Source organism: Trachypithecus francoisi, unplaced genomic scaffold, assembly GCF_009764315.1.
Source record: "Trachypithecus francoisi isolate TF-2019V2 unplaced genomic scaffold, Tfra_2.0 Lachesis_group11, whole genome shotgun sequence".
NCBI lineage: Eukaryota > Metazoa > Chordata > Mammalia > Primates > Cercopithecidae > Trachypithecus > Trachypithecus francoisi.
In genome coordinates this window covers 34,801,034-34,827,623 of record NW_022681456.1, presented here as the reverse complement: position 1 = coordinate 34,827,623, position 26,590 = coordinate 34,801,034, and the positions used below count along the sequence as shown (strand labels likewise).

At 42.6% G+C, this 26,590-nt stretch overlaps 1 protein-coding gene across 5 annotated transcripts in view; it reads left to right on the top strand.

Moving 5' to 3' along the window:
* The first annotated feature begins 1,376 nt into the window (after positions 1–1,376).
* The window catches only part of TMPO (thymopoietin), a 37,612-nt gene continuing 12,398 nt past the window's right edge, over positions 1,377–26,590 (top strand). For 4 of the 5 annotated variants that reach the window (XM_033220970.1, XM_033220969.1, XM_033220968.1 and 1 more), the window contains exons 1-4: positions 1,377–3,108; positions 16,166–16,292; positions 19,926–20,084; positions 26,015–26,112. In XM_033220970.1, the coding sequence (XP_033076861.1) occupies positions 2,830–3,108; positions 16,166–16,292; positions 19,926–20,084; positions 26,015–26,112 (663 nt within the window). In that variant the 5' untranslated portion in view covers positions 1,377–2,829. Of the gene's footprint in view, positions 3,109–16,165; positions 16,293–19,925; positions 20,085–21,373; positions 24,181–26,014; positions 26,113–26,590 lie in introns of those variants that run through there. The other variant, XM_033220966.1, reaches the window with a different exon arrangement.

Here is a 26,590-nt window from a genome sequence, read left to right as displayed (position 1 = left end):
TTGAGGCAAGGTCACCAGCTAAAAATGAGAGGTGGGGAAAAAGGATGTGAAATCTGAGGAGATGTGAACACATGAATGGTTAATCCAGAGACTGGAATAGCATTGCCAGCCAGTGTTGAGTGCTCCTGAGAGGACTGAGGTCATGAATTAAAACCAGTTAGCTTGTTATATGACTGACTGACTTTTCTCCAGCAGCTTTTGCTGTTTGGATTCAAGAAATGAGAAAGTTCAGCTGGAGCATGGTTTAGTCCAAGCAAGGCTGAGATTCTTTCAAGCAAAAAAGGAGACATTGAGCTCAGAGTTGAAAATGTTTGTAAAAGAGGATGAAAAGGACTGATCAGGAAATTTAAGTCAGGTGACTTGCAAAATGATTATATGATCGCAGAGGCAAAATAGTTTTTTTAAGTGTTTGGGTTAACAGAGTGGAGATCTTAATTAGGTAATTGAGAGTACAATAAATTAGCTGGGAAAAAAAGGCTAGTGATTGACAATTGGGAAGCTTGAAACTGAGATTTCAACTGATGACAAGGTTCAGAATCTGAGTGACACCGAAGTGGTTAAGACGCAACAGAGGAACAAATTCTTGGAGATGAAGAGGTCAGAGGTCTAAGAGGCCAAGTGTTGGTGTTGCATGGGTCACCTACAAGGATGCTGAATTCAGATAGAATGTAGACAAGAGGGATGGTGAGGAAAACCTACGGCAAGCAGCTCTATAATTTCTGGGAAGTGGCCAGGAGGCTCGTGGATGATGGCAGTAAGGAAAGTAGAAGATGATTTGGCCAGAAGATATGAACTTCAAGTATTTTTGAAGGAGAAAAGAGCAGAAATAGTTTGGAAGTAGCAATCAGGACCAAAGAGACCACCCAATCTCAATAGCCTAACCTCTTAGCATTAGGGTATGCTGAATCTGTTAAGTGTAATCTCAATTTTGGAGCTCTACAGCAGTAAATCTGCAAGTAACCACCTGTAGCTAATGTCCAGGGATAAGAAAAAGATAATGAAAATATTTTTGCCCAGGAAACATTAATTGCAGGCATCTAGTATGCAGTTCTTGCATTATATGTACTGGGTTACCAGTGATTGCAAAATCATGGTCCTTTGCCTCTCAGCTTAGTTCCCCTTCTGAAGATAAAAACATTTGCCTATGTGTCCAGGGAAGCTGTAGGGGCAAAAAACCAAGCAACTTTTACAAGGGATCATAAAAATCTACCTAACAACTTGCTAATTAAAACCTGATTTTTAATTTGCATTATTGAGCTTAGTACCATTGCTTAAATATATATGGATACCGAGATTTTTATAAATCAGTTACCTCTAGGAAAATATCACTAAAAGAAGTATCTCCTCAATTTGAACAAAAGTTAAGTCGCTTAAATCATAGGAAACATTTTTAGTGAAGGCGTTTGTTTAAATGTATTCTAACCTAACAGTGTAGAAAGCAGGCAAACAATAAAAAAATGTAATCAGTTTCTAAAACATAGTTTGGAGCTCAGATTCTGGGGAAATTATTAACACATCCTAAATCCAATGTCTCCTTTCCTTTCTAGAATCTTTAATCATACATATTCATCAGAAATACAAATATTTCTCATCAGTGATACTAATTTTCAGGCAAACATTTTAATTGCAGTCAGTACCAGGTTTTAATTTGGATCAGTAATACGGGTTTGATTAGGGATCTAGGCCTAATTATGGGTCACTAGGCTTCCTTTAGGATTATGCAACATCTGCTATTTTAAATTGACCATTGAGGTGGTTCCCAAGGGTTCGGCTTCGTTTTGTTATCAAACGATAGGTTTAAGATTCTTACGGGTGGTGGGATCCAAAGCCAGGATGGGTTTCAACAAAAATGCAAGCGCGAATTTGTCTTGAGTCTCAACGCACTGTTCAAATAAAACAATTTAGACATGTCCCAACTACGAGACTAAGAAGTGAATGGTATATTACACTTTTGTCACAAATTCAAGGGTAATCTAAAGCGCCCGATGGTAGAGGTCTGGCTTCTCCCGGGTTTCTGGAACAAAAGAAGCGTTCGCGAGTAGACAGAGGGGTAACTTCCCTGCCCTCCCCCTCCCAAAGTAAATCAAATCAAGGAATATGAGTGCCTGCAGACAAGTCTCGCTCCTTTTCTTCCCCTTCATGGCTAGCGTTTAAGGGAAGGCAAGGCTGCGGCTACTCTTCGGTGTTTCAGTGTCCCTGGAGGAAAAAAGGCCCAGACAAGGGTCCTCACAGCCGGCGTGGAATTCGGCCGGTTCGTAGGCGATCGACCCCAGAGACGAAAGCTGCTTCTCGAGCTGGGGGAGGGAGAGGAAACGGCGCAGAAAAGCAGTACGACCTGTCCCTTATCGGCGTCTAAGGGGAAGGGTGGAGAAAACGAAAACAGAAGCGGGCCGGGCGCCTCGGCTCCCGCCCCAGCGCCTTTTAAACTGCGTTTCTACCTCCTCTCGCTCAGCGCGGCGGCTAATGGAACCCGCGCGAGCCGTCCCGCCAATCACCGCCGCGCTTCCTCCCGTCGCCCGCCAATGGCGCCGCGCGTTCTTGGGGCGTGGGCGAAGCAGGCTGCTCGCCTCCTGCCTGTAGTGTGTGGGCTGGGGTTGGTGCGGGCTTCCAGGTTGGCCGCACTTCGTCCGTAGTTCGGCTCTGGGGTCTTTTGTGTCCGGGTCTGGCTTGGCTTTGTGTCCGCGACTTTTTGCTCCGGTCCGCAGCGCTCCTACTGGGCAGGAGCCGTGAGGCTCGGAGGCAGGAGCGCGGCCCCCGGCCAGGAGCGAGCGCGCCGGCGTGAGCGGCGGCGGCGAAGGCTGCGGGGAGGGGGCTTCGCAAATCCCCGAGATGCCGGAGTTCTTGGAAGACCCCTCGGTCCTGACGAAAGACAAGTTGAAGAGTGAGTTGGTCGCCAACAATGTGACGCTGCCGGCTGGGGAGCAGCGCAAAGACGTGTACGTCCAGCTCTACCTGCAGCACCTCACGGCGCGCAACCGGCCGCCGCTCGCCGCCGGCGCCAACAGCAAGGGGCCCCCGGACTTCTCCAGTGACGAGGAACGCGAGGCCACCCCGATTCTCGGCTCTGTGGCCGCCGCCGCGGGCCGGAGCCGAGCAGCCGTCGGCAGGGTAAGGATGCGGGGCCGGGGCCACAAAGGCGGGCGTTTGGCGGTTGCCGCGCGCGCTCGCCGCCGCTTGCAGCCCCTCCCTCCCGGGCGCCCCCTTGGGCCTCCCAGGTGCAGGGCTGTCCCTGCGCCCCCTCGCGTTGCCCCTTCCCCGCGGGGCTGCAGGCACTGGAGCGGAGAGGCCAGAAGTTGGGGCAGCGGGATTCGCGGTCTTTGACGTGTGTGTCTGGGAGGTGTGGAGTTGCGTTGGCCGCGGTTGTTTTGCACGCGGGCGACGCCGCTTCCTTGGACCACCAGCTGCCGGCAGCGGGCGTTTATACCCGGACTTCCGTGACCTTTCGAAAGCTCTGGAGGGGTGGCCCCAAAATGCTATAGGTTAAGTTCGAGCGTTTTCCCGCTTTATTAACTGAAATGACTCGCAACAGAGTCTCAGAGCGCTCCCTGGAGGGCAACTGATGACACACTAATTTCTAACCAAAATTTGAATTAAGGAAATTCCCGCCTTTTTATACTTTTGCGTAGGGAGGGCTTTTTGAACCGTTTATGTTTTCTAGTTTGTCTTAATTTTTCCCAGCAACAGGACATCTTTTGGCGGGACGGCTTCACGCCGAATTAAAAGGAACATTTTAAAGTACATTTTAAAGCGCCTATTGTAATTTTTAAATATTTATTTATTTATTTTTGAGATGGAGTTTCGCTCCTGTTGCCCAGGCTGGAGTGCAATGGCGTGATCTCGGCTCACCGCCACTTCCGCCTCCCGGGTTCAAGCGATTCTCCTGCCTCAGCCTCCCGAGTAGCTGGGATTACCGGCATGCGCCGCCACGCCCGGCTAATTTTTGTATTTTAGTAGAAACGGGGTTTCTCCATGTTGGTTAGGCCGGTCTCGAACTCCTGACCTAAGGTGGTCCGCCCACCTCGGCCTGCCAAATTCTGGGATTACAGGCGTGTGCCACCGGACCCGGCCCTATAAACATATATTTGAAAATTACTCACAGTTTGGATTGCGTTTTTCTCCCTTTTTGGTTAATTTTGCTTGAGGAAAGGAAAGACTTAGGATTCAGGAAAAATTGATTGCATGACATTCTGGTGCAACAGTATTGCAATTTGGAATGTCTTGATCCTGGTTAAATCTCAAATCGGCTCCAGCAAAGCATGTTTTCTTTGAGAATAGTTTGCTTTTTTTCCTGTAGATTTTAATGTGCTTTTTGTGGGTTTGCTTATGCCTGCCGAGTTACCGGGCTTCAAGTCGTAATAGGATGAAACTAAAACTAGTAATTGGTGTAACATAAAATGCCTTGTAAGAGACAGTGAATGTGGGGTTTGGGGTTGTTGCGAGTTATCGCTAGTGTAAACCAAAATTACTCCTTCCTTCAAAGTTTAGTTTTTAAGGAACCTGTCTAATGTGTTTTCCCGGCTAGTCAGGCAAAAATGAAAGACAAATGTAATAGACACATGTAAATTTAATTGAAAATCTTGTCCTAGGCTTTAGAGAAATTGAAAGTCTTAACAAACGTTCTTAAGTCCGGTGTCTGACACATAGTAGTGCCAAATATTTGTACAATAAATAAAAGACCTTTCACACCTTATTGTTTCAACATATTGTTTTGTGGAAAGCTACTTTAATTTATTAATAAACAAATTTACTTTTGAAGTAAAGTGTACCCGCTTACCCATTATGTTCCCCTGTTCTGAAAAAGAAGGTAGTATTTAAACTCTTTCAGTAGACGTTGGTTGAGGCCGGGCGCGGAGGCTCACGCCTGTAATCCCAGCACTTTGGGAGGCCCACGCGGGTGGATCACCCGAGGTCAGAAGTTCTAGACCAGTCTGGCCCACATGGTGAAACCCCGTCTCTACTAAAGGAAAAAAATACAAAAATTAGCCGGGCGTGGTGGCGGGGGCCGAGGCAGGAGAATCGCTTGAACCCGGGAGGCGGAGGTTGCAGTGAACTGAGATCACGCCATCGCAGTCCAGCCTGGGGGACAGGAGCTAAACTTGTCTCAAAAAAAAAAAAAAAAAATTGTTTGAAAATGAAATATTCAAATCTGCACACTTTATTTAAAAACCTAGTTCTTCTATAGAACCCTTTATCGGTCTTCCGTGCAAATGTATTAAACCGTGAAGTTTTTGGTTGTATGTTTATAATAGAATTACTGGTTATTATTTTTAGGCAGGATCTCATTCTGTCACCCAGGCCAGAGTGCAGGGATGTGATCATAGCTTACTGCAGCCTCAAACTCCTTGGCTCACGAGAGCCTCCTGCCTCAGCTTCCCTGAGTAGCAAGGGCAATGGGGCATACGCCACTATGCCCGGCTAATTTTTTAATCTTTTTTTGTTTTTTTGTTTGTTTTTACACAGGCTTTCTGTGTTGTCCAGGCTGGTCTAGAACTCTTGGCCTCAAGCAATCCTGCCTCAGCCTTGGTTCCTATTTGTTTTGAGGACGATTTCTTTTACACAGAAACAACCGTCTCAATTTTAATGTTTCCTATCAGCCACTTGGTAAAAGAGAGTTTATGTCCCAATCTACCTTGTGTTCTTTGGGGGTAAGAAGACCTAAATGTAAAAATTTTTTGATTAAGATTATCCAGCAGTTTTGAGTTACTGCCAAGTGTTCTTTTTTTTTTTTTTTTTTTTTTTTGAGACGGAGTCTCGCTCTGTCGCCCAGGCTGGAGTGCAGTGGCCGGATCTCAGCTCACTGCAAGCTCCGCCTCCCGGGTTTTTACGCCATTCTCCTGCCTCAGCCTCCCGAGTAGCTGGGACTACAAGCGCCCGCCACCTCGCCCGGCTAGTTTTTTTGTATTTTTTAGTAGATACGGGATTTCACCGGGTTAGCCAGGATGGTCTCGATCTCCTGACCTTGTGATCAGCCCGTCTCGGCCTCCCAAAGTGCTGGGATTACAGGCTTGAGCCACCGCGCCCGGCCTACCAAGTGTTCTTAACTACTGAGTTTAAAACTTTGGGGATTTGCCGGGCGCGGTGGCTCAAGCCTGTAATCCCAGCACTTTGGGAGGCTGAGACGGGCGGATCACGAGGTCAGGAGATCGAGACCATCCTGGCTAACATGGTGAAACCCCGTCTCTACTAAAAATACAAAAACTAGCCGGGCGAGGTGGCTGGCGCCTGTAGTCCCAGCTACTCGGGAGGCTGAGGCAGGAGAATGGCGTAAACCCAGGAGGCAGAGCTTGCAGTGAGCTGAGATCTGGCCACTGCACTCCAGTCCGGGCGACAGAGCGAGACTCCGTCTCAAAAAAAAAAAAAAAAAAAAACTTTGGGGATTTAAAAATGAATTGTGTTATTTACTAGTATGTACAACTCATGTGCTAATTGAAGTTGGTCAGCATCATGTAAATAAATGTTGAGTGAAATGAAGTAATTTTTTTTTTTTTTGAGATGGAGTCTTGCTCTGTCACCCAGGCTGGAGTGCAGTGGCATGATCTTGCTTCACTGCAAGCTCTGCCTTATGGGTTCACGCCATTCTCCTGCCTCAGCCTCCTGAGTAGCTGGGACTACAGGCGCCCGCCACCATGCCCGGCTAAGTTTTTTGTATTTTTAATAGAGATGGGTTTTCACTGTATTAGCCAAGATGGTCTCGATCTCCTGACCTTGTGATCTGCCCGCCTCAGCTTCCCAAAGTGCTGGGATTACAGGCATGAGCCACCACGCCCAGCCAAAATGAAGTAATTTTTGTTGTTGTTATTGTTTTATTTGTTTGTTCTGAGATGGAGTCTCCATCAGGTTGGAGTACAATGGCCCGATTTCAGCTCACTGCAACCTCCGCCTCCTGGGTTCAAATGATTCTCCTGCCTTGGCCTCCCGAGTAGCTGGAATTACAGGTGTGCACTACCACACCTGGCTAACTTTTGTATTTTTAATAGAGACGGGATATTGCCATGTTGGCCAGGCTGGTCTCGAACTCTTGACCTCAGGTGATAATGTCCCCCTGGACTTCCCAAAGTGCTGGGAATGCAGGGATAAGCCACAGCACCCAGCCCAGAAGTAATGTTTTTAAGAGTACCTAGTAGGTCTATTGGCATAGTAATTAAGCTTTTTATATTTCATTTAATTATTTCATCCATACAAAGAAAATTACTTCATAATTACAAGTTTAAATATCTTCTACCTGGAGTATTTAAAACTCAAGAAGTGTTTACCCTTGACTGGTCTTAATAGCCGTGCCAACAACTTGAAGAAAAATATCGGTAGTCAGTAGCGTCATTTTCTTTTTTTTTTTTTTTTTTTTGAGACGGAGTCTGGCTCTGTTACCCGGCTGGAGTGCAGTGGCCGGATCTCAGCTCACTGTAAGCTCCGCCTCCTGGGTTCCCGCCATTCTCTTGCCTCAGCCTCCGGAGTAGCTGGGACTACAGGCGCCCGCCACCTCGCCGGCTAGTTTTTTGTATTTTTTAGTAGAGACGGGGTTTCACCATGTTAGCCAGGATGGTTTCGATCTCCTGACCTCGTGATCCGCCCGTCTCGGCCTCCCAAAGTGCTGGGATTACAGGCTTGAGCCACCGCGCCCGGCCTTTTTTTTGAGACAGAGTCTCGCTCTGTCGCTCGGACTGGAGTGCAGTGGCCAGATCTCAGCTCACTGCAAGCTCCACCTCCCGGGTTTTACGCCATTCTCCTGCCTCAGCCTCCCGAGTAGCTGGGACTACAAGCGCCCGCCACCTCGCCCGGCTAGTTTTTGTATTTTTAGTAGAGACGGGGTTTCAAGGATGGTCTCGATCTCCTGACCTCGTGATCCGCCCGTCTCAGCCTCCCAAAGTGCTGGGATTACAGGCTTGAGCCACCGCGCCCGGCCCATTTTCTGTTTTAAAGTACGTTAAGTACAAGTGAGTTAGGAGTCTGGTCAATGTTTTAATCAGCCATAGGAAAAAATAATTTTGAATTTACAGGAAAAGAATCTTAGGACATTTATAATAATTTATGTATAAAGTTATTCATGTCAGATTCCTTTTATATGTACTATATTTTATGTTTTGGTCATTTTTAGCCCCGTATAAAAATAATACCAGGTCGTATTTCTTTTCTTTTTCTTTCTTTCTTTTTTTTTTTTTTTTTTTGTGATATGGAGTCTGTCTGTCACCCAGGCTGGAGTGCAGTGGCATGATCTCGGCTGTCTGCGACCTCCGCCTCTCATGTTCAAGCAATTCTTCTGCTTCAGCCTCCTGAGTAGCTGGGATTACTTACAGGCACACACCACTACGCCTGGCTTAATTTTTTTATTTTTAGTAGAGACAGGGTTTCACCATGTTGGTCAGGCTGGTCTGGAACTCCTGACCTCGTGATCCACCTGCAAGCTCCGCCTCCCGGGTTCACGCCATTCTCCTGCCTCAGCCTTCTGAGTAGCTGGGACTACAGGCGCCCGCCACCACACCTGGCTAATTTTATGTATTTTTAGTAGAGATGGGGTTTCACCGTATTAGCCAGGATAGTCTTGATCTCCTGACCTCGTGATCTGCCCACCTCGTCCTCCCAAAGTGCTGGGATTACAGGCATGAGCCACTGCGCCCGGCCTCAGGTCATATTTCTTTTTTTTTTTTTTTTTTTTTTTTTTTTTGAGGCGAAGTCTTGCTCTGTCGCCCAGGCTGGAGTGTAGTGGCCGGAACTAAGCTCACTGCAAGCTCCACCTCCTGGTTGCCGCCATTCTCCTGCCTCAGCCTCCGGAGTAGCTGGGACTACAGGCGTCCGCCACCTCGCCCGGCTAGTTTTTTGCATTTTTTAGTAGAGACGGGGTTTCACCATGTTAGCCAGGATGGTCTCGATCTCCTGACCTCGTGATCCGCCCGTCTCGGCCTCCCAAAGTGCTGGGATTACAGGCTTGAGCCACCGCGCCCGGCCCAGGTCATATTTCTTAAAGAATATTTACAATCTTCTACATAATGGGGTGGTAAGAAAGGAATAAAAGAATATTTATTTATTTAGAATATAGGAGAAAGCCAAATTATGTTTGAGAGTTGCAGATAAGGGAGATTTTTTTAACATTTTAAGACAAATCAAGCGTTAATGTGGATTTGGCCAAGATGAACTATTTGCATGCATGTACCTTCTATTTAATCATGGGTTTATGAGGATTTTTTTTTTTTTTTTTTTTTTTTGAGACGGAGTCTCGCTCTGTCGCCCAGGTTGGACTGCAGTGGCGCGATCTCCACTCACTGGAAGCTCCGCCTCCTGGGTTTATGCCATTCTCCTGCCTCAGCCTCCCAAGTAGCTGGGACTATAGGCACCTGCCACCACGCCCAGCTAATTTTTTGTGTTTTTAGTAGAGACGGGGTTTCACCATGTTAGCCAGGATGGTCTCGATCTCCTGACCTTGTGATCCTCCCGCCTCGGCCTCCCAAAATGCTGGGATTACAGATGTGAGCCACTGTGCCCAGCCTATGGGGAATATTTTTAATTAAAAAAGAAATTGTTTCATTTCAGCCTCTACCATAGTCTCTTGGATTCACTTGGTGTAATGTGACAAAACTTTGCATGTTAAAAGTTTTGCTTTGATTTTGTTTTCTTATTTCTAAGCTTTTTATGTGTCTTGCTACCAATATTTTTATGTGTTGAAGTTATCTAGATTGTGGACACAAAAAGAAACATGTACAGAGTTGGCCGTCTGCCTTTTTGTTCTAAGAGGCAGAACATGAAGGTGTAGCTATTTGGATCTAGTGGAGCATAATATTCTTGAATGATCTGGTCTGGTGAATTATGAGTGTGTATTTGTTTGAGAAGGAGTCTTGCTCTGTCATCTAGGCTGGAGTGCAGTGGCGTGATCTCGGCTCACTGCAACCTCTGCCTCCCGGGTTCAAGTGATTCTCCTGCCTCAGCCTCCTGAGTAGCTGGGATTACAGGCGTGCACCACAACGCCTAGCTAATTTTTGTGTTTTTGGTAGAGACGGTTTCACCACGGTCACGCTGGTCTCAAACTCCTTTCTGACTTTGTGATCTGCCTTCCTTAGCCTCCTAAAGTGCTGGGATTACAGGCATAAGACACCGTGCCCATCTGTGTGGTGTGATCGTAGCTCACTGCAGCCTCGAACTCCTGGGCTCAAGCCTCCGAAATAGCTGGGACTACAGGTGTGTGCCACCATGCCTAACTAATTTTTAAAATTTTTATAGAGATAGTCTCACTATGTTGACCAGCCCGATCTTGAACTCCTGGCCTCAAGGGATCCTCCCGCTTAGGCCTCCCAAAGCGTTGGGATTGTAGGTGTGAGCTACTGCTCCAGGCCAAATTACGAATTATCAATAGGAAATATTTGAAGACTTGGAAAAGAACAATAAAAAGTATGCTACCAATAGGAAATGTTATTTAAATCACAAATTGACCACCACTGTATAATAAGGTGTTAAGTTTACAGACTTGTGAATCATAGAGTTATAGATTCAAATTCCAGGTCTGCCCCTTATTCATGTGACACTGAACAGTGTCTTAATCTAAGATCCTCTATTTTCACCTGAAATAGAGGAATAATCTAATAGCTACTTAATCAGATTGAGGAGTACATGCCGTTGCATATGTGAAGTGTCTAGTGCTTAGTAATTAATACCTATTACAAGAAATGATTTCTGAATTTTTGTCTTTAACGTTAGGGCAATACAATGCAAAGTTACTAAAATATAATTTCAGGAAACAAGGTAGATACGTGAAAGTGACGTGTATATCATAGCATGCAGATTTCCTGAATTAGTGAAGTGCATACTTGAACCTCAGTTTTCTGAGTTGTCAGATGGAGATATTAGTATCTTATTCCATAGATTTTTTGGATTCCGTAAGTTAATGCAAAGACACTTGGAACACAACTCAGTACATGATATATAGTAAGTGCCCGATATAATCTCTTATAATGTTATGGTTCAGCATCTTTATACTAGAGGTAGAGATTAAAGGTATTACAGTAGCTCATAGGTGATATCATAGAACTGTTGGGTTTTAAAGTTGAAAAATACATTAGAGATCATTGGGTGGCGTAGTAGGTACTCACTATTTTTGAGTGAAACTCTTAAGTGATCTACTTAAAGGAACAAAGTTTTCTGGAGGCAGAATTTAATGCAACTAATGCTTCCTTTTTCCTGACTGAAACTGCTAATCATGTGCAGCACACTGCCTCCTAATTTTTTATCCTTATTAAATCTGGGATTTATAAAATGACATCACTTTTCTGGAGCTTTTTTCCTGACAGATTAAAAATCACATGTTTGGCTGTGCATGGTGGCTCACACCTGTAATCCCAAGACTTTGGGAGGCCGAGGCAGGTGGATCACCTGAGGTCAGGAGTTTGAGACCAGCCTGGCCAACGTGGTGAAACCCTGTCTCTTCTAAAAATACAAAAATTAGCCAGGCGTGGTGGTGCGCGCTTGTAATTCCAGCTGCTTGGGAGGCTGAGGCAGGAGAATCACTTGAACCTGGGAGGTGGAGGCCATGCCACTGCACTCTAGCCTGGGCAACAGAGTGAGACTACATCTCAGAAAAAAAAAAATCACATTTTTGGTTTTCATCTATCTGACTTACCTTGTGTAGGTTTGTTGGTCACTTATTTAAGATATGTTTGTTCAGCTAAAGTTTTGCATTATGTTTGAAGGAAATATAAGATAATGGATTTTCTTTCTCTTTTTCGTTCGTTCGTTCGTTCGTTCTTGCTTGCTTGCTTGCTTTTCTTGCTTTTCTTTCTTTCTCTGCAAAGTCTGGCCTTATCACCCAGGCTGGAGTGCAGTGATGCAATCTTGGCTCACTGCAATCTCCGCCTCCCCAGTTCAAGTGATTCTCCAGCCTCAGCCTCCCAAGTAGCTAGGACTATAGGCGTGTGCCGTCACACTTGACTAATTTTTCTATTTTTATTAGAGATGGGGTTTTACCATGTTGGCCAGGCTGGTTTCAAACTCCTGACCTCAATTGATCCTCCTTCGTCGGCCTCCCAAAGTGCTGGAATTACAGACGTGAGCTGCTGCATCCAACCGAGAATTGGTTTTCTATTTAGATTTGATAGGTCTGCTATTTCTAATAAGAAATGGATTTTCAAAAATAAATTACTTTTTCCTTCCCCGGATTTGACAAAACATTTATTGGGGACTATTCCTGTATCAGTCTTCTTAGAAATTGTTAGATGCTTGGAATAAAAATATAAGGATGATAGTGCTCCTGCTTTCTGTTGCTTGCCTCAATGTTGCATCCAGATCACCTGGGCTACACATTGCAAACAGATTCTCTGGCCCTAGGTAAAGAATCAGAAATGGGTAAGACCTTTCCAAAATAGTGGTTAATAGGAGTTAAGGGCCGGGCGCGGTGGCTCAAGCCTGTAATCCCAGCACTTTGGGAGGCCGAGACAGGCGGATCACGAGGTCAGGAGATCGAGACCATCCTGGCTAACACGGTGAAACCCCGTCTCTACTAAAAAATACAAAAAAAAATTAGCCGGGCGAGGTGGCGGGCGCCTGTAGTCCCAGCTACTCGGGAGGCTGAGGCAGGAGAATGGCGTGAACCCGGGAGGCGGAGCTTGCAGTGAGCTGAGATCCGGCCACTGCACTCCAGCCTGGGCGGCAGAGCCAGACTCCGTCTCAAAAAAAAAAAAAAAAAAAAAATAGGAGTTAAGATTTTGGGCTGGGTGCTGTGGCTCACGCATGTAATCCCAGCACTTTGGAAGGCTGAGGTGGGCAAATCACAAGCTCAGGAGTTTGAGACCAGCCTGGCCAAAATGATGAAACCCTGTCTCTGCTAGAAGTACAAAAATTAGCTGGGCGTGGTGGCGTGCACCTGTAGTCCCAGGTACTCAGGAGGCCGAAGCAGGAGAGTTGCTTGAACCTGGGAGGTGGAAGGTTGCAGCGAGGCAAGATGGTGCTACTGCACTCCAGCCTGAGCGACAGAGACTCCACCTTGAAAAAGAAAAAAAAAAGAGTTAAGATTTTTTTTGAGACAAAGTCTTGCTGTATCACTCACGCTGGAGTGCAGTGGCACGATATCGACTCACTGCAACCTCCGCCTCCCAGGTTCAAGCAATTCGCCTGCCTCAGCTTCCCAAGTAGCTGGGATTACAGGCGTGTGCCACCATACCCAGCTAATTTTTGTATTTTTAATAGAGACAGGATTTTGCCATGTTGGCCAGGCTGATCTCGAACTCCTGACCTCAAGTGATCCACCTGCCTTGGTCCCCCAAAGTGCTGGGATTACAGGCATGAGCCACTGCACCTGGCCCAAAGAGATTCCTTGAAAACCTCTCAGGCAGGTTTGAAAAGTTGGAATTTCGCCGGGCGCGGTGGCTCAAGCCTGTAATCCCAGCACTTTGGGAGGCCGAGACGGGCGGATCATGAGGTCAGGAAATCGAAACCATCCTGGCTAACACGGTGAAACCCCGTCTCTACTAAAAACTACAAAAAACTAGCTGGGCGAGGTGGCGGCGCCTGTAGTCCCAGCTACCCGGGAGGCTGAGGCAGGAGAATGGCGTGAACCCGGGAGGTGGAGCTTGCAGTGAGCTGAGATCCGGCCACAGCACTCCAGCCTGGGTGACAGAGCGAGACTCTGTCTCAAAAAAAAAAAAAAAAAGTTGGAATTTCCTGGATGTTTTATTGATAGTAAATTGAACATTCTCATGGTAGTGGGGAGTGTGTACAAATAATTTGAACGTGATTGATTTTTTTTCCATATTTTATTTTTATTTTAAGCATTATTTTAGTTTTTCTCTACTACCTGACTGCACTTTTTGGAAAATTTGAGTAAGTCAATAACATAGGATTAAGTTTGATTAAATCTTTTCTTGAAAGAAATAAGTCTTAGAACTCTTAGACTCTAGGCAACTATTTGGATATTACGGGTGTGGGTTGCTTCCAGATTTGAGCCTGACAGGTCTAGGTCAGTGCAGTGTATGTGAATTAAAGCCTGCTCTCACTGTAACTCTTCAAGTTGACATAATTGTTCTTATGAGCAGCTATCTTTTTGGTGAGGGTTTTTTGGCTTCTGATTATAGAATGATTAGCGATTAGCAGCTTTTTAAAAAGAATTTCTCGTATCTTGCTTTATTTGAAGTATTTCAGGCCAGGCTCCATGGTTCACGCCCGTAATCCTAACACTTTGGGAGGCTGAGGCAGGCATAACATTTGAGGTCAGGAGTTAAAGACCAGCCTGGCCAACATGCTGAAACCCATCTCTACTCAAAATACAAAAGTTAGCCAGACATGGTGGTGTACACCTGTAATCCCAGCTACTCAGGAGGCTGAGGCACTTGGACCTGGGATGCGGAGGTTGCGGTGAGCCAAGATTGCGCCACTGCACTCCAGCTTGGATAAGAGTAAGACATGGTCTCAAAAAAAAAATTTGAGCCTGGCAATTCGAGGTCAGAACATTTTTATTTTTAAAAACAGGAATTCCAGTACGTAGCCAAATAATGCCTGATTTTTTTTCCCCCTAATACGATTGGAAAGTGAACATTCCATACAACTTGATAATTTTAGCCTTTTTCGTAAAATTTACTTTGATGTTGCCATTGTTTAGCCGTTTTTTTGTTCGGCACTCTGATGTTTTTTCATTTGTCAGGCTGTTTGCCACAGCCTTAAAAGGTATCCATTCTTTTGCTTCCTTTTTATTTGTTCAACCTTGGAAATTTGTAATTTTTCCAGTAAATATTGCCTTTGTATAAATTAATTTTAAAACTTTTAAATTTTCCCTCAAAGTTTGTTTCAAGTTATTTTGACTATTTTTAGTAAACTAGTGGTACAGAAGTTAATCTGGTGACTAAACTGTCAAAGGTGATAATGTAACCATGAAGTCTGTCAGATTTCCTTCCTAAGTCATAAACTAGCTACTAAAAAAGCTATGTTACAAGGAGTTTACAGTCCTGTCTCCTGTCCTTGGGGTGGAAACTGATTCCAGGACCCAGCCATGGATATCAAACTCGGGATGCTTTAGTAAGTCCCTTAATATAAAGTGGTGTAGTAACCTACATACATCCTCCCTTATACTTCAGACCGTCTCTAGATTACTTATAACGCCTAACACAATGTAAGTGCTATGTAAATAATTGTTATACTGTATTTTTATTTGTATTTTTATTGCTGTATTGTCATTTTTTTCCCCCGAGTATTTTTGATCTGTGGTTGGTTGAATTCACAAATGTAGAACCCAACTGTATTCATTTGGGAGAATGGAGAACCAACTGTATTCATTTGGCCTTCTTAAGTTCTCATATGCTATTTAAAGAAAATCATTTCTGTATATATATCCAAGTGTAAGCCTGTATGGTAAAGTCTTAAACTTTCCTGGATTAATTTAAACTTTGAAGGATTATCAAAAAGTTAGTAAGTAGCATTCGTGATCATTTAGATGAAAATTTTTAAGCCCAGTCTGGCTTTACTTTCCCAGTTTCATGCTGATCTGTTTCCCTTGCCATTGGGGTATATGCTTTAAGAAATGAAATACAATTTTTGGTTATTTAGGCTATGTGCAGTGGCTTACACCTGTAATCCTAACACTTGTGGGAGGCTAAGGTGAGCTGATCACTTGAGTCCAGGAGTTTGAGACCAGCCTGGGCAACATGGCAAAAGCCCCATCTCTACAAAAGAAAAAAACCATACAAAAAGCCAGGGGTGGTGGTGCGCACCTGTAATCCCAGCTATTTGGGAGACTGAGGTGGGAGGATCACTTCAGCCTGGGGGGTGGGGGTTGCAGTGAGCGGAGATAATGCCACTGTACTCCAGTCTGGGTAACAGAGCTAGACCCTGTATCATTTAAAAAAAAAAGGGGGGGGTTCTTTAAAAGAAAGTGTTAGCCAGAGTCAGTTTTACTTTTATTTGTTCTTTTGCATTTTTGATGCTATTACTACCTCTTTTAGATAGTCCAAAATGGACTATTTTAACAACAATGTCTTTAAAATTTAAGTTACTTGCTTGGCTGTGCAGTTTGTATGATTACAGTTCAGCTTAGAAAATGTTCTCCAATGATGAGTCGCTCTTAATTTAATCAAATTGCTAAGGCCTAATAGTACTATAAACCAACTTGGTGGTGAGTTTGCATGTTTATGTTATACAGATTATTATCTAGTAAGTGAACACTTTAATTCATATAGAAATGATTACCGGACTTTGTTTACAGAAAGCCACAAAAAAAACTGATAAACCCAGACAAGATGATAAAGATGATCTAGATGTAACAGAGCTCACTAATGAAGATCTTTTGGATCAGCTTGTGAAATACGGAGTGAATCCTGGCCCTATTGTAGGTAAGTGGATAACATTTCAAATACAGTATCTTTTCTCTGAAGCAGGACCCCAAATTATTTTCTCCTTTTGCTTAGCAGTTAGTTTAGGTTCTAAGGACTGGTTTGTCATTAATCATTTGTATCAGCAGAACCTGTGTTTCTTTGACTCTAAATGAGTGAAATAAAATGAGAGGATTGAATTAGATAATCTCCAAAATTACCTCTATTGTTGAGATTGTTTTATACAGTGCTTGTATCATACTTCTTTTTGTTTTGTTTTTTGGTTTTTTGGGACGTAGTCTTGGTCTGTCACCCAGGCTGTGGAGTTCAGTGGCACAATCTCGGCTCCCTGTAAGCTCTGCCTCCCGGGTTCACGCCATTCGCCTGCCTCGGCCTCCTGAGGAGCTGGGACTACAGGCGCCCACTGCCACGCCCGGCTAATTTTTTGTATTTTTCAGTAGAGACAGGGTTTCACCGTGTTAGTCAGGATGGTCTCCATCTCCTGACCTCGTGATCTGCCCGCCTCGGCCTCCCAAAGTGCTGGGATTACAGGCATGAGCCACTGTACCCAGCCACTTATATCGTACTTCTGCTGAGATATGGATCTTATATGACAATTGAGGAAAATCTGAGGTAACATAGCTGGGCAGAATTGCCCAAATAAATGAGTTAGTGGCCGGGTACAGTAGCTCACGCCTGTAATCCCAATACTTTGGGAGGCCAAGGTGGGAGGATTGCTTGTGCCCAGGAGTTCAAGACCAGCATGAGCATCGTAGGGAGATCCCATCTCTGCAGAAAATTCTAAAATTAGCAGGGTGTGGTGTCACAAGTCTGTTGTTCCAGCTACTTAGGAGGCTGAGGCAGGAGGATTGCTTGAGGTGGTAGGGGGGGTCAAGGTTGCAGTGAGCCATGATGGCTACTGTACTTTGACCAGAGGCCGTGGAGCAAGACCCTGTCTCAAAAAAATAAATAAATAAAGGAAAAAAGAAAAAGTGAGTTAGTGACAGACTTCTTAATGAGGTTATTAAATTCCTAGCATAGTACCTTTTTTTTTTTTGAGACAGGGTTCCACTCTTGTCACCCAGGCTAAAGTGCAATGGCATGATCTTGGCTCACTGCAACCTCTGCTTCCCAGGTTCAAGCAGTTCTCTAGCCTCAGCTTCCCGAATAGCCATGATTGCAGGTACCCACCACCACGCCCGGCTAATTTTTATATTTTTAGTAGCGATGGGGTTTCGCCGTGTTGGCCAAGCTGGTCTCAAACTCCTGACCTCAGGTGATCTGCCCACCTCAGGCTCCCAAAGTGTTGGGATTACAGGCGTGAGCCACTGCGCCCAGCCCCTTTTTCATGTATCATTAAAAGTACCCTTTTGAAAGTCCTGTCTTGATTGGAATTGAATAATTATACCCTTAAAAAACAAAAACCTGGAACTAAATACACTGATTTCTATCGTTGGATTACTTTTAGGTGATGAAGATTTTGCAGTGTTGATTATGCCTTAGTTTTAACCTCAGGATGAGAAAATTCCATTTTGATGGGGTTTTTTTTTTTTGAGATAAGGTCTTGCTCTGTTGCCCATACTAGAGTGTAGTGGCGCAGTCGTGGCTTACTGCAGCCTCAACCTCCTGGGCTCAAGCAGTCCCACTTCAGCCTCTCAAGTAGCTGGGAACACAGGCACATGCCACCATTCCTGGCTAATTTTTGTATTTTTTGTAGGGATGGGGTCACACTATATTGCCTAGGCTAGTCTTGAACTCCTGGGCTCAAGTAGTCCTGCCACCTAGGCCTCCCTAAGTCCTAGGATTACAGGCATGAGCCACTGCATCTGGTCTTGATCTTCTCAGTTACATCAAATTGTGGAGACTAGAGATTTGGTAGGTTTTGCTATAGGTATAGTTGCAAATAAGGATTTAGAATATTTTGTTTTAATGTATAAGATGCTTCCAAATAATCATAAGCTTATTCATATACAATTACCAACAGATACATAACACTTTCAAAAAATTTTTTTGTTTAAAGTTCTAAAAGGCCTGGGCATGGTAGTTCATGCCTGTAATCCCAACATTTAGGGAGGCCAAGGTGGTGGAATTGCTTGAGCTCAGGAGTTGAAGAGCAGCCAGGGCAACATAGTGAACCTTGTCTCTATTTTTAAAAAAAATTAGCCAGGCATGGTGTTGCACATTTGTAGTCCCAGCTACTCAGGAAGCAAAGGTGGGAGGATTGCTTGAGCCTACAAGTTGAAGGTTGCAATGAGCTATGATCGCACCACTGCACTGCAGCCTGGGCAACAGAGCAAGACCTTGTCTTGGAAAAAAAAAAAGAAATTCCAAAAGGGAGACACTGAAAAATGTGTGTTATAACATCAGCCTACATTAAATTATATGTTGATATATGACCTGTTCATCTTAAAGCTATTTATATAACACTTCTGGACACATGTTGCTTTTAAAAATATCCATTGTCATTTTGCTCATCTTACAGAAGTTAAGTAAAGCTACAGTTAGTGTAAGACAAAATCTACTTTGGTTTTAAAGTGTCACTGATGTTCAAATGTGTTAAGAATTTGTAATCAGTTTTGCTTTGTGATACGTGTTTTCCATAAAAGGTCATTTTAACTTCAAAGTTGTTATATTTAAATCTGATTTATAGAACTTTTCTTTTCCCCATAACTGAATATAGGCATATTAATGCCTTAGAGTTGTGGAAGTTTAATCATAATTATTTTTCATAGAGGTACAATCCGCTTATATGTGATTTTTCTATGTTGGCAAGTACTATTACGTGGTAGTAGAGAAAATACACAAGTGCAAGACTTCAGTCAAAAATAGTCATACATGGCTTTTCAGTAGATGGTCTACAGTAAGGCCTATATTAATCTACTATGTATTTCATGCTATTAAAAGAAATGTCATTTCTCAAAAAACCACCTATTATAAAAACAGTGCATTATATAGTTCTGTGGAATACAGTGGTATGATATCAGCTCATTGCAGCCTCTACCTCCTGGGTTCAAGCAATTCTCCTGCCTCAGCCTCCTGAGTGGCTGAGATTACAGGCGCCCACCACCAGGCCCAGCTAATTTTTCATATTTTTGGTGGAGATGGGGTTTCACCATGTTAGACAGTCTTGTCTTGAACTGCTGACCTCAGGTGATCCACCTGCCTTGGCCTCTGGAAGAGCTGGGATTACAGGCATCAGCCACCATGTCTGTCCTTTTGTTTGTTTGTTTGTTTGTTTGTTTGAGACGGTGTCTCACTTCCTCGCTGGACAGTGGTGTGATCTTGGCTCACTGCAACCTCTGCCTCCCAATTTCAAGTGATTCTCCTGTCTCAGCCTCCCAAATAGCTGGGATCACAGGCATGTGCCACCACTCCCGGCTAATTTTTGCATTTTTAGTGGAGATGCAGTTTCACTATGTTGGCCAGACTGGTCTCGAACTCCTGACCTCAAGTGATGCACCCGCCTCGGCCACCCAAAGTGGTGGGTTTACAGTCGTGAGCCACTATGTCCGGCCGTATTATATAGTATTTTTAAGAACTTGAGTTTAGAAAAAGAAAGAGTGAAAATAGCTTAAAATGTTGCTGAATATAGTGTCTGAGCTGCACCCTAAGTGAAACAATACAAGGACTAAAGCAAGTTCTGCCTTAATCCAGGAACAACCAGGAAGCTGTATGAGAAAAAGCTTTTGAAACTGAGGGAACAAGGAACAGAATCAAGATCTTCTACTCCTCTGCCAACAATTTCTTCTTCAGCAGAAAGTACAAGGCAGAATGGAAGTAATGATTCTGACAGATATAGTGACAATGAAGAAGGTAAAATTTTAAATGATGTTAATCAAATGTATGTAATTTTTTCACACTCAAAATACAGTGACCATGAAGAAAGTAAAATTTAAAACAATATTGGCAAGATATACAAATTTTATTCATGTCATTAGAGTAATTCTGTAATTTGATTTAAATCCTTTTTATTGAAAATTATAAGAAGCAACATAGTACAAATTTGTAATTTTCCATCACCTGAAATTGCAAGCTAACTTTGTCTTTTTTGCTTCAAACCCATTTTTCTGAGAGAATAAAGTATTACAAGTAAAGGCAAAGTTCCTTGTACTTATCTGTACCTGTCACCTCCACAGAAGTAACTATTAATTCAATGCCCATCTTTCAAGTTTGTTTTTATATTTCACATACACATCTGTTTAATACATGGTATTATTTTATACTTTGAGAATACAAAATTTATATAAACAATATGCTAAATCTTATCACTTGCTTTTTTTACTCCTTTATTTTTGAAATCTAATCCGATTAGTTACATATCTGTTTATTCCTCATAATACATAGTAGCATTTAAATATGGCATATTTTCTCTATTCTCTATTGATAGGCATTTAAATTGTTTACAGTTTTTGTTCATCTGACCTGAAGGCAACTTTAAAGCAAATATTTTGACTACATTTTTAGTAGACTAGATAGTATCTTAAAATTTGATCATGATGGCCGGGCGCGGTGGCTCAAGCCTGTAATCCCAGCACTTTGGGAGGCCAAGACGGGCGGATCACAAGGTCAGGAGATCGAGACCATCCTGGCTAACACGGTGAAACCCCGTCTCTACTAAAAATACAAAAAAACTAGCCGGGCGAGGTGGCGGGCGCCTGTAGTCCTAGCTACTCCGGAGGCTGAGGCAGGAGAATGGCGTAAACCCGGGAGGCGGAGCTTGCAGTGAGCTGAGATCTGGCCACTGCACTCCAGCCCGGGCGACAGAGCAAGACTCCGTCTCAAAAAAAAAAAAAAAAAATTTTGATTATGATGTTTAAATATTTTTTGAGGATAGGACGTGAAATAAATGTCCTTTAAAAATTGTAAGTACAACTTGATTTTTGTAAACTTTTAATTCATATGACTTGTGGTTATTTATTTTGATCCAAATTGTTTATATCTCAATAAGCTGTGTCTACCAGGCCAAATCTGGCAGATCAGTTCAGAATATGAAATTATAGAGTCTTTTCCTTTGACAGCACTATTTTTAGCAAAGAGGCAAAGAATAAAATCAGCTCAAACACAGGTAATGCTTAAACTTCCTGCCTCTTTTGCCTCTACAGGAAAGAAGAAAGAACACAAGAAAGTGAAGTCCACTAGGGATTTTGTTCCTTTTTCTGAACTTGGAACTACTGCCTCTGGTGGTGGATTTTTTCAGGGTATTTCTTTTCCTGAAATCTCCACCCATCCTCCTTTGGGCAGTACTGAACTACAGTCAGCTAAGAAAGTACATACTTCTAAGGGAGACCTACCTAGGGAGCCTCTTGTTGCCACAAACTTGCCTGGCAGGGGACAATTGCAGAAGTTAGCCTCTGAAAGGAATTTGTTTATTTCATGCAAGTCTAGCCATAATAGGTGTTTAGAGAAAAGTTCTTCGTCATCTTCTCAGCCTGAACACAGTGCCATGTTGGTCTCTGCTGCAGCTTCTCCTTCACTGATTAAAGAAACCACCACTGCTTGCTATAAAGACATAGTAGAAAATATTTGCGGTAGAGAAAAAAGTGGAATTCAACTGTTATGTCCTGAGAGGTCCCATATTTCAGATCAGTCGCCTCTCTCCAGTAAAAGGAAAACACTAGAAGAGTCTGAGAGCTCAAAACTAATTTCTCCGCCACTTGCCCAGGCAATCAGAGATTATGTCAATTCTCTGTTGGTCCAGGGTGGGACAGGTAGTTTGCCTGGAACTTCTAACTCTACACCCCCACTGGATGTAGAAAACATACAGAAGAGAGTTGATCAATCTAAGTTTCAAGAAACTGAGTTCCTGTCTCCTCCAAGAAAAGTCCCTAGACTGAGTGAGAAGTCAGTGGAGGAAAGGGATTCAGGTTCCTTTGTGGCATTTCAGAACGTACCTGGATCCGAACTTTTGCCGTCTTCTTTTGCCAAAACTGTTGTCTCTCATTCACTCACTACCTTAGGTCTAGAAGTGTCTAAGCAGTCACAGCATGATAAAATAGATGCCTCAGAACTATCTTTTCCCTTCCATGAATCTATTTTAAAAGTAATTGAAGAAGAATGGCAGCAAGTTGACAGGCAGCTGCCTTCACTGGCATGCAGATATCCAGTTTCTTCCAGGGAGGCAACACAGATATTATCAGTTCCAAAAGTAGATGATGAAATCCTAGGGTTTATTTCTGAAGCCACTCCACCAGCAGGTATTCAAGCAACCTCCACTGAGTCTTACCATAAACAGTTGGACTTAGCACTCTGTAGAGCATATGAAGCCGCAGCATCAGCATTGCAGATTGCAACCCACACTGCCTTTGTTGCTAAGGCTATGCAGGCAGACATTAGTCAAGCTGCACAGATTCTTAGCTCAGATCCTAGTCGTACCCATCAAGCACTTGGGATTCTGAGCAAAACATATGATGCAGCCTCATATATTTGTGAAGCTGCATTTGATGAAGTGAAGATGGCTGCCCATACTATGGGAAATTCCACTGTAGGTCGTCGATACCTCTGGCTGAAAGATTGCAAAATTAATTTAACTTCTAAGAATAAGCTGGCTTCCACTCCCTTTAAAGGTGGAACATTATTTGGAGGAGAAGTATGCAAAGTAATTAAAAAGCGTGGAAATAAACACTAGGAAAATTAAGAACAAAAAGACACCTATCTTATATTTCAGACTTTTATGCCAACATTTTCTTTTCTGTTAAGGTTGTTTTAGTTTCCAGATAGGGCTAATTACAAAATGTTAAGCTTCTACCCATCAAATTACAGTATAAAAGTAATTGCCTGTGTAGAACTACTTTTCTTTTTTAAAGATTTGCGTAGGTAGGAAACCTGTTACAAACAATTTAAAGCTTTCTAGATCACATATTAGTCTCCAAATTGTTTTCTATTTCCTGCTTTACGTATGCTTTTACAATTCTCCAAAACTAAGAAAATTCTAATTAGGATATAAGGAGTCTTTACTGTTTAATAGAGTAATATGTATCCTCCTTTATACCTAGGACAGATTTAAACATTTGTTACACATTCAGAACAGTGATTTTGTTCTTTTTGATATTTTTGTCTCAGTATCTTTTCACATTCCATAACTTGTCCATATTTTTGCTCATATTTTCTTACTTTTGTTTTTTACTCGTGTCTGCAACAGCAATCATAGTAGTCTAGATCAATGCAACTCAAACTACCAGTCTACGAACTGTTACTTATCCACAGGCAAGATAAGCATGCACAATAATTTAAATCTAGAGATACTTTTTAAGTCAATGACAGGATTTATTTTTTAGCAAAAGGGTATTAATAGCTAAAGCAATGTATTGATTTACACTCTGATGCAAGTAATTTTTCTCTTCATTGACTGGTAGCAACCAATTCATGGACCAGTACCATGGACCACACTTTGAGAAACACTTCTTTGGATAATAGATATCCTGGGATAGTGCATGTTCACCATCTATTTTGTCAGATAATGGGGCTTTTTAAAAAATACTACTTTGCTTTCATGATATATTGTATTTTGTGGAAAGTTAAGTTTAACAATATAGAGTCTAAAAGCAAATTTAATTTGTTTAAAGCCGTAAGAAATTATACTATATCCCAGTATCTGTGTGTCTGTATAAAGCAGTGTATTATCATCTTCTCATTTCTATGATTGTAAGATAAGAGTCTAACTGCAGAGGTATTGTGGAAAATAGTAGCCTTAAGCATAATAAAATATGGTCTCTTGGGTACTCCCTCTGGCCATTACCACATTCTTAGATGATACATGTCCCTCTTTGCAACTTTCTGAGAGTAATTTTATTTGTTGTCTTCTGAAATGTACATGTATACATGTACCTATTGAGTGCTGTGTGATTTTTAAAAATGTATTACTGTAGAATGCTTCTGCAAATTCAATAAAAGTTGTTAAATTTGAACAGTGTTGTGTGGTCTCCAGAAACATGTTGTTATGTGTGCTTTATTCTTGGAGTTGCAACAAGTTAAACATTTGTATATGAACACCCCTTTTCCATTTCATCATTGAAACTCACTCTGACGTTTCCGTGGTATGATTGAAAATACTCTGATTATTGTATGGTTTTTCTTCTGTTTGAGGACCATATTTTTATTGACTGTTGGAATCTAAATTTATAAGAGGAATTGATCTGTAACCAGATACCTTATTTAATTGATTTCTTCTCCACTACTGATGGTTTTTTTACTTTGTGCTTTCTAGTTCTTAAATTGCTGGGGGTTGTATCAAACGTAGATATATTGATAGGTCCATTGATGGAAGTGTTGGGAGATAGACTTGAAATCTTAGTCCTAAATATTGAACTGTTTAAACTAACATGATAAAAATCACTATTCTTTTTTGGGAAACCTGCAACTATTAAATAGATTCTGGACTAACTAATATTAACAATGGAAAGTTAGCAAGACATATATAGATGTCTTGACCACTTTTTTGCACAGGTTCATCATAGAGTTCGTGTAAAACTTTAGAATTGACTTCCTTTCTGTCTCTTTGATAAAAAAGTAATCTAACTTAAATTTTTGGTAGTAGAAGTTTTAGAAGTAATAACTGACTAATTTTGCTATACCATGATAAATGTCTACAAAAAGGAGGAAATTTTTTTTTTTTTTTTTTTTTTTTTTGAGAGGAAGTCTCGCTCTTATCCACAAAGCTGGAGTGCAATGGCGTGATCTCGGCTCGCTGCAACCTCCCCCTCCTGGGTTCAAGCGATTCTCCTGCCTCAGCCTCCCGAGTAACTGGGATTACAGGTGCCTGCCACCATGCCTGGCTAATGTTTATATTTTTAGTAGAAACGGGGTTTCACCATGTTGGCCAGGATGGTCTTGAGCTCCTGACCTCAGGCGATCCGCCGGCCTCAGCCTTCCAAAGTGCTGGGATTACAAGCGTTAGCCACCATGCTGGGCCAGGGATGTTAACTAAAATCAGTCTTTTCAAAACCTAGATTTTCAAATGATAATGAATTTAAGACTAGGAGACTGGAATATTGAAGCCTATTAAAAAATACATATCCTTGCATTGTTAGGTTAATAATAACGATCATGGTGACAAGTAATACATAAATATTGGCTTCTCTTCAAAGAAATGTTATTTTTATTTGAAGGAATGGGATGACAAGTGACCTGTGATTGGTCGTATTCTGTGAACAAGATTCATTCTTTACCTGAGTTGTACCTAGGTTTTTTGTAACTACATCAAAAAAACGTTTATACTGTACTTACTAATGTTATGGCAGTTATCATTTATTGTTATAGAAGCTTAGTATACTATATGGGTTTTTTCATTTTTAAAATTTCCCTTCTGTGTTCCAAATTTTAATTTAGTAAGCCAACCTTTGCTGTACAGGAGTAGTGTACTGTATGGACAAAACAATGGTAACAACTATGTATTTTAAGTGGCCTTTTTCCACATCTAAATTGTTCTTAGTGAAAAGCTTTCATGGGAGCATTTTGAATTCACTTCATGTTCAAAGCTATTAGTCCCAGATAAAGGAAAGGAGAATAGGTAGGAGGAAGTGGTTGTCAGATGAAAGGGTAAGGGAGATAAGCAAAAATGGGATAAATAATGAAAGAGTTTTCAAGACAAATTGCAGTTAAACAATTTTGGGCTAGTGAGGTGTTACAGTAGACTTGTTTCTTACCTTTTAATGTGCCTAAAACCAGGGTTCCTGATTAATATTAGGATAACATCATCCTTTATTGAGTGTTTCAGAGAGTAACCGTTTCTCTAATGTTATTTCCAGACTCTAAAATAGAGCTCAAGCTTGAGAAGAGAGAACCACTAAAGGGCAGAGCAAAGACTCCGGTAACACTCAAGCAAAGAAGAGTTGAGCACAACCAGGTATCTTTAGTTTTATTTTAATCGCCGTGTACAGGTATAAGTAACCTCCTGACAACACTAATCCGTGTTTTAGTCTTTAGTTGTTGACACCCAGATTCCAGCACGTTCAATAAATTTAATTCTGTTTTTTTTTGTTTTTTTTTGTTTTGTTTTTTTTTTTGAGACGGAGTCTTGCTCTGCCGCCCAGGCTGGAGTGCAGTGGCCGGCTCTCAGCTCACTGCAAGCTCCGCCTCCCGGGTTCACGCCATTCTCCTGTCTCAGCCTCCCGAGTAGTTGGGACTACAGGCGCCCGCCTCGTCGCCCGGCTAGTTTTTTTTGTATTTTTTAGTAGAAACGGGGTTTCACCGTATTAGCCAGGATGGTCTCGATCTCCTGACCTCGTGATCCGCCCGTCTCGGCCTCCCAAAGTGCTGGGATTACAGGCTTGAGCCACCGCGCCCGGCCAATTCTGTTGTTAAATGATACCAAAAATCTAAAC